Source organism: Zalophus californianus, chromosome 11 (genome assembly GCF_009762305.2).
Source record: "Zalophus californianus isolate mZalCal1 chromosome 11, mZalCal1.pri.v2, whole genome shotgun sequence".
In the NCBI taxonomy this organism is placed as follows: domain Eukaryota; kingdom Metazoa; phylum Chordata; class Mammalia; order Carnivora; family Otariidae; genus Zalophus; species Zalophus californianus.
In genome coordinates this window covers 102,851,007-102,858,915 of record NC_045605.1, presented here as the reverse complement: position 1 = coordinate 102,858,915, position 7,909 = coordinate 102,851,007, and the positions used below count along the sequence as shown (strand labels likewise).

The 7,909-nt window shown below is 55.2% G+C and overlaps 2 protein-coding genes across 2 annotated transcripts in view; both read right to left on the bottom strand.

Moving 5' to 3' along the window:
* Window positions 1–2,445: 2,445 nt before the first annotated feature.
* Window positions 2,446–7,909, bottom strand: part of LOC113914471 (membrane-spanning 4-domains subfamily A member 15-like) — a 5,939-nt gene continuing 475 nt past the window's right edge. Inside the window, exons 2-6 of the mRNA XM_027579713.2 lie at window positions 6,736–6,852; window positions 5,466–5,522; window positions 4,365–4,466; window positions 2,644–2,757; window positions 2,446–2,454 (exon numbers count right to left, since the gene is read on the bottom strand). Coding sequence (XP_027435514.2) covers window positions 2,446–2,454; window positions 2,644–2,757; window positions 4,365–4,466; window positions 5,466–5,522; window positions 6,736–6,852 — 399 coding nt within the window. The remainder of the gene's footprint in view (window positions 2,455–2,643; window positions 2,758–4,364; window positions 4,467–5,465; window positions 5,523–6,735; window positions 6,853–7,909) is intronic.
* Window positions 6,797–7,909, bottom strand: part of MS4A10 (membrane spanning 4-domains A10) — a 25,932-nt gene continuing 24,819 nt past the window's right edge. The window contains exon 9 of the transcript XR_003517473.2: window positions 6,797–6,852. The gene's annotated coding sequence lies outside the window, so the exon portion shown is untranslated. The remainder of the gene's footprint in view (window positions 6,853–7,909) is intronic.

Here is a 7,909-nt window from a genome sequence, read left to right as displayed (position 1 = left end):
ATGCCAGCTTCAATGTCACTTCCTCTGTGCTCCTGTTCCATGCTGGAATCCCCCGAGCACCAGGAATGGCTGAGCTCCTGGTGATCTCAGCTAGATGCCGAGCTCTGTTGGGGGAGACCACCCTGCCTGGTCCTCCCCTGTCTCCCCAGCACCTGTATGGAAGTCTGGCACAGAGGGGGTGCTCATATATTCTGTCCATGAGAATTTGCTCCACGAGGATTCTTCTCAAGCAAATCTGTCGGAGAACACAGATTTTACTTCCCGAGACTTCTACCGGCTTCTTCTGAGGAGAGTGGGTTATAGCACCACAGGAAGTGGGATGCCTTGGCCTGGGGTAAGTGGGTATTGTGATGATTAATGTTCTGTGTCAACTTAGCTGAGCCACAGTGTCCAGATATTTGGTCTCTTTTCTGGATGTTTCTTTGGAGGTGTTTTTGGGGAAGAGATTAACATTTAATCAATGGATTGCCCTCCATAATGTGGGTGGGCCTCATCCAATCAGTTGAACACCTGAACAGAACATAGACTGACTCTCTTCCAGAGAGAGGGCAATCTGCTGGCAGATTGGACTGGAACTGCAACTCCTCCTGAGTCTCCAGCCCGCTGGCTCTATCCTGTCAGATTTTAGACTCACCAAGCTTCCAAATCAGGAAAGATGTTGAAGAACTCTCAGGAGGGACTTCCTCTCTCCTTCTCCACCCACCATCCATCTGAAATGCTTTCCTTCCTTGGGAGGTACAGTGAAACAATTATACTTTTTTTTTAAATAAGTGTATTTATATTCAGGGCTTGCTACCTATATGCTTGTCTTCACTGGACATTTTTCTAAGAGTTGCCTGGTGTCCTTGGGTGGGGATGGATGGAATGTATTGTACATTTCCCACTCGTGTTTACAAAAATATTTCTATTTAATGGCTTTTCATTTAGCAGCAGGGGCTTGAGAAACAAAATCAGGTCGTTCAGTGAGGAATGGGCAGGTAATCATGCCTGCTTGTCTATCTGCATGTGGACACGATATGCCCAGGGTCCCCAGACACACACACACGGACAAGACAAGCAACTTTAGTCACTACATCCAGACAGATACGACCCCAGATGAATGTCAACCTTTTATTGATAACAAAGCAGCAATGTTGGGGGATGTTTCCAAGACCCCAAGTGCAGGCCTGTCTCCATGCCAGTGTGTGTGTGTGTGTGTGTGTGTGTGTGTGTGTGTGTGTGTGTGTGTGTGTGTGCGTGCGTGTGTGTGTGTGTGTGTGTGCAGGCCTGTCTCCATGCCAGTGTGTGTGTGTGTGTGTGTGTGTGTGTGTGTGTGTGTGTGTGCGTGTGTGTGTGTGTGTGTAGTGATCTGTGATGCTGGGAGGTCCAACCCTGCAGAGGCAGGAATACAGAGACAGCAGAGCCTTGGAGAGGCCGGGTGCTGGAGAAGAGTCCTCACGGGCTATGTTGAGCTCAGCTCCCAGGAACAGCAGGTGCTTGGGGCTCAGGCAGTGGCTGGGGGCTGCTGCACCTGCTATGCTGGGCTTTCCGGAGGGACTGCTCTAGCCCCGGGCACGTCCTCAGCTGGGTCCAGGTACTGGAGTCGGGAGAGGAGGTAAGAGCCAGGCTACTTGCCTTCAGTTCGTCCTGAAGCCCCTGCGATCCCATGATCCTTTCAGATCCTTCCGAGCCTGCTCCCCTGTGACCCAGGCCTCCCCCTTGGCAGGCCAGGCAGCATTTGCCTGGCCCTCATACCGTGGGCTTTGCACTGAGTTCTGCTTCTAGCTGTGGCATCCCCTGGAAAGAAGGTTGCCCAGCAGCCATATCTGGATTCTAGAGCTGGCTGTGACCTCAGACTCAGAGCCTCACTCTCAACTGAGGCACGGGCATCATAATCCCTTTCCTGCCCCCTGGAGGCCTGTCATGAGGGCCAGGGGCATGAGCTGTTGTAGGCATCCTCTACAGCAGAGACTCAGCTTCCCAGAGGCATCACCCTGGAGGAATCCCCAGAGCAGCATCCCCAGCTTAGATCCAGAGGGGCTCGCCCTGGCCCCTGCATAGAGCCCCCCCACCCAGTATAGACCAGTGGGGCTCACCCTGGCCTTGCACAGAGGCCCCCCAGTGTAGATCCAGAGGGGCTCACCTGGCCTTGCACAGAGCCCCCCAGTGTAGATCCAGAGGGGCTCACCTGGCCTTGCACAGAGCCCCCCAGTGTAGATCCAGAGGGGCTCACCTGGCCTTGCACAGAGCCCCCCAGTGTAGATCCAGAGGGACTCGCTCTGGCCCCTGCACAGAGCCCCCCAGTGTAGATCCAGAGGGGCTCACCTGGCCTTGCACAGAGCCCCCCAGTGTAGATCCAGAGGGGCTCACCTGGCCTTGCACAGAGCCCCCCAGTGTAGATCCAGAGGGACTCGCCCTGGCCCCTGCACAGGAGCCCCCCCTCTCAGTGTAGACCAGTGGGGCTCACTACAGCCACTGCACGGAAGCCCCCCAGTATAGAGTCAGTGGGGCTCACCCCGGCCACTGCACACTGGGTACAGGGGAGAGGTGTCTGTCCCCTCCCCCCACCCCAATGCTCATGTTGTCCCTCCTCCTTTTGCTTACCCCATCCAGGCTCTGGGGACAGGGTGAAGGTGCTCCTGTCCTGTCCCGCCGAGATCTCACTGGCCACGTGTAGCAGAAGGTGGCTCGGAGGCCCAGGAAGGTGGTCAAGGAAGTGATGCCCAGCTCCAGGATGGAGGAGAGCAGCAGCAGGACCAGGAGACTCTTGTGGGGCACCTGGGAAACCGGCAGCAGGAGGGCCCTCAGTCTGCACCCCTGGGAGTCAGACCAGGAAAGCACGCACTCGGCACTGGGCTGAAGACTGGTATGGGGATGGGTAAAGGAAGAGAAGCTTCCAAGGAGGGGGCAGTCATCAGCCATCGACTGAGCACCTGCTACGTGTTCATTTAAACCCCAATCACTTTCTGGGGTAGATGCTATTTTTAGCCCCATTTCACAGAGGATGAAAGAGGGGTTCAGAAAAACAGAGCCACACGCTTGTTAGGAAGAGCATCAGGTACTGTAAGTGACGAATCTCTAAATTCTACTCCTGAAACCAATATTATAGTATATGTTAACCAACTAGAATTTAAATATGAATTTGAAAGAAAAAAAATAAAGTGATTAAAAAGTCAAAAAAAAAAAAAGAAGGAAGGAAAGAAAAGAAAGAAGAAAGGGGCGCCTGGCAGCTCAGTTGTTAAGTGTCTGCCTTCGGCTCAGGTCATGATCCCGGGGTCCTGGGATCGAGCCCCGCATCGGGCTCCCTGCTCGGCGGGAAGCCTGCTTCTCCCTCTCTCTCTCCCCCTGCTTGTGTTCCCTCTCTTTCTGTGTCTCTCTCTGTCAAATAAATAGATAAAATCTTAAAAAAAAAAAAAAGAAAAGAAAAGAAGAAAAAGAAAGAGAAAAACAAAGCCACCCAGCTGGTAAGTTAAAGCTGTCCAGTTCCAAATCCCACGTGATCAGCCACTCAGCATTCCCACAGCAAAAAGGGTAGTGTCCCCAGTGTATTTGGCAGTAGATCCCTGGTGACCTCCATACCAGAGCTGGGGAGCGGATGGGAGGTGAGGTGGTGTAGACAGTGAGAGATTCTTGGCTGTGGAAGGGGAGAGAGGGAGGAGCACAGTTAGAGCTGCGGGGTCTCGGGACTTAGGAAGACAGGAAGGACGGAGGAGAGAGGGAAGGCGGATGCAGTACACAAGGGTCTGGGGCAGGGGGTAGGAGGAATAATTTGTACTTTCCTGGCAAGGAAAGCGTGGATGGGGCCATGTGAAGATTCCGGTACACTGGAGGTCACAGGCAGGATGGGGAGTCTTGGGACTGCGGGGGAAGGTCTGGGGTTATGGGCAGTAGGGTCAGGACAGGGCAGCAGCGGATGGTGTGTTTCTGCCTCCCGCACCCACGTGGTGTGTTGGACCCCACTGTGAAGAGTGGCCTGGTCCTGCCCGGTCCTTTCCTAGGACATAAGCAGACAGGACTGCAACCAGTGTTCCCACCCTCTGTTCTTGCCACGTGGGGGGCCATGGTGGTGACCGCACGATGTATCTGTGGGTCAACCTGCTGATCTGCCCTGGACCCCAATCAGGAGAAGGAGACACACACTGGTGAAGCCCAGTTACCTGGGTAAAGCCCAGAGCGGACAGATCTGGGTCAAGTTCTGCCTCCTGCACTCTGTAGGTATGTGAGCTTGAGCTAATGGATAAAGCATTCAATCCCATTCCCCAGTTCCAGCTTTGGTAACCAGTAACTCTGGGGAGTGGTTTCCAGGATTCCACGGTGCACAAAAGGGCAGGTGCCTGTTCTCTGGTCCCTCTACTGGCCCTGCCTGTTGGGGCGGAGGCACTCACCTGGGCGTACCTGCTGCCGGCAGTCAGCTCCACCACGAAGGTGCATATCCCGAGGCTGGAGCACAGCAAGCTGACCACGTTCATCCCTGTGCTGACCTTCATCTGCCCAGGAGATCAGAGCGTCAGTCACCACCTGGCCGGCAGGGGAGGGTGCTGGCCTCACGTGCCACATAGCACAGGCTTCCTTCATGGGCTTTTGCTCTGGGGACAACTGTTGACCTGCCCTGGGGGGACTAGGAGCTGATTACTAGAGGTAAGAAAGGCATTTCTGCTCTGACTGTGGAACCCCATGGGCCACAGATACCAAGAGCCACTGCTGGCCCTAGAGGACCGCTCGGTGCCCATGGCCCACATATGGCCCCTCTTTCCTATGAACGCGATGGGGATCTATTTGGAAATACGGTCTCTGCCAATGTAATCAGGTTAAAATGAGGTCATACTTGATGAGGGTGAGTCCTTAATCCAGTACGACTGGTGTCCTTATGGGAAAGGCGGAGACACCAGGGAATGCCCCCTGATGAAGGAGGCAGAGGGGAAGGAAGTGCTGTGCCAAGCCAGGGGAAGACAGGAAGTGCCAGCCCCCACTGGGAACTCAGGAGAGGCAAGGAAGGATTCTCCCCCAGAGCCTCAGAGAGAACGTGAGCCTGCCACCACCTTGGCATTTGGGGTGTCTGGCCTCCGGATTTGGCAGGCTATGAATTTCTGTTGTGTTTCAAGCCCCCCAGTGTGTGCTACCCCATTCTGGCAGCCGAGGAAATGAGCGCACCATCCCAGTGCTCCAGACTCAAAATCATGGCTCTGGGGCTTCTCAGGGGACAAATCTCCTCCAAAGTTCTGACCCAGCGGGCCCAGCGTGGTTAATGCCAGATGGGTCTGCCTTCCACCTGTCCCATCAGGGCCAACGTGGTGGCTGGTGTGGAGGACTGGCACATTTCCCCTGACAGGCATCGGTGGGTAATCAGGTGTTCACAGAAGGCAGGCAACTTTGACGGCCACTCTCCCTGCCATCTTGTGGAAAGGCTCCCATGAGGATCCACCTGCCTAGGAGGTTTTCCAGGGTGAGTCGCACCCGGAGGTAGAGGCAGGGGCTGAGAAACTCACCTTGGGAATCGTGCAGTTTGCCGTGCTGATCAGGGTGGCCGTGCCTGTAATGAAGAACTGCAGAGAGGCAGGAGGACTCGTGGCCCCCGAGAACCTGGGGTGGCCCCACCCTCCCAGCAAGACCCTTGTGCTGGAAAGTTCCCTGGGGAGTTTGCCATCTGTGAAGGACTTACCCTGAGGGTGGACATCTATGGCTCATCACAATGTGGCCAATTAACAGGGAGGGACAGGGTTATGGCAACAGAGAAGGGCACACGGTCTCCCGCCAGGCTCTGCAGAGCTTGGTAGGACAGAATTCTAGAAGGTGACCACTAAAGATTCCTAGGTACCTCATCCACTACTTCTCAAGCGATCGGAGCATACGAGTAGCCTAGGCACTTGTTAAAACGCAGACTGAGGGCGCCTGGGTGGCTCAGTTGGTTAAGCGACTGCCTTCGGCTCAGGTCATGATCCTGGAGTCCTGGGATCGAGTCCCGCATCGGGCTCCCTGCTCAGCAGGGAGTCTGCCTCTCCCTCTGACCGGTCTTCCCTCTCGTGCTCTCTCTCTACCATTCTCTCTCTCTCTCAATAAATAAATAAAAACAAAAATCTTTAAAAAAAAAAAACAAAAAAACCGATTCAGTTCGTCTGGGGTGGGGCCAAGACTCTGCATTTCTAACAGGCTCCCAGGAGATGCTGGCCTCTGGTCTGGACACCACACTTTTGGGAAGGACCAGTCTCTTAATATGAAGGTGAAGAGACTAGGGCAGCTTCTTCCCTTGTCTCAGCCTAAGTCATGGGGCTGGGAAGTGATAAATCTGGGTCTAGAAAGCAGGTGTCTGACTTGAAGTCATGGGGGGGGGGGCGCTTTTCCAGAGCAGGGGCTCTATTTCTTGACTTGTGTGCCAGATGTGGGACCCCCACACCCCACCCCACGAATCTTGCCTTTCTTCTTGCTTGGGCTAAACCTGTTGGGGCAGGGGCCCTTTTCCACCACTCCCTTCCTCCCTCACCCCACGTGTAGTGAAGCAACTGCAGCCTCTGGCTGACCACCCTGCAGCCCAGCTACCGGCCTTGGGTCACCCAGCCCTGCATGGGTGTGTGAGGCGGGGTGAGTGAGAGCTTCCCCTGGAGCTCAGGACAGTTTCACATGCTGCGTCCTCACCCCCATTTCAGACTCAAACTCTTCCCCAAGGGCCCAGGGAGGGAGCAGAGTTCCTCGTAGCCTTCCCTGGCTCCACTAGAAAGCCTGGCTCTGGCCGCCATTGGGCAGGGTCTCCAGGGTACTCACCAGCACTCCACCGGCCAGCAAGTACCAGTAAGTGGTGGGAAACTCCACAAATTTTGGGGCAGCAACCAGGATACCTCCACTGCTGATATGAAGCAAGCCAATAAGGATCTGCAGGGCCTGTGGGGCATAGGTGGAGGTGAGCTAAAGCCCTGGTGGTCCCTGGAAGGGCTCTTTCAAGGACTCAAGTGGTGGGGCTGAGCAAATCTTTGTCCAGATGTCACTGCCCAAAGGGATCTTAGACAAACCTCCTCATCCACCTCCTGACTTGGCGCTGGAGAGAATGAGTGCCTTGCCAAGATCACCCAGCCAGTTAGGGGCAGAGCCAGGGCCCCCCATCCCCAGCTGGGCACCACTGGTTTGCAGAACTCTTGAAGCCTTGGGTTAGGACCATCTTGGGCATCCAGCCTGGTCCTCTTTCGTGAGATATTATCAGTATGTGGGTTACCTCCAAGGGGCCAGGCTCCGAGTGTGCTAAGCACTCTATGCATCCAATCATGAAGCTGTCAGAAGCCCAGGAGGCTGGCACCCTCGTCACTGTGATGCAGATGGGAAGCGCGTCCCTAGCCTGAGGTCTCCAAGCTGGACTCTGAGCTTGTGTGTGCCCAAGCACAAGGTCTGTGCTCCTTGCTCGCTATGTATGACATCTGTGTAAGCATCCTGGTGGTTTCAACCTCGCCTTCCAGAATGCTGGGTTGACTCCTCCTAGGCTGATTGCCCCAAATTTGTGGTCATTTGTTCCAAGCTGTGACCGGCCCCCTCCTAGGCTTCTTTGACCCTGAGAGCAGCACTGCGACTTTGCCTTCCGACATGCTGCATCTCTGAGTATCACCCAAGAGGGGCAGCTTCTCCCACGCTCCCTCTGCTCGCTCTATCCTCCACCGCCCATTGCAACAAGGTAAGTGAGCCCCCACCGGTGACCGCATGATTTGGGATTCAGCCATCGGGCTCAGCTGCTACTCTGACATCCGTGCCCGACAGACACCCTCGGCTCACACTTGCTGACCACTGACCAAGACCCACTCAGGTGTGGTAGAGAGAGCCACAGACAGGTGTGGGACATCAGAAAAGGAAAGTCAAGGGGAACCAGAGGGAAGCTGACTTCTTACCCCAGACTGGCCCGAGGAGGATGTCACCCTGCTCGCTCTGGGCCTGCCACCCTCCAGGACGTGACGGC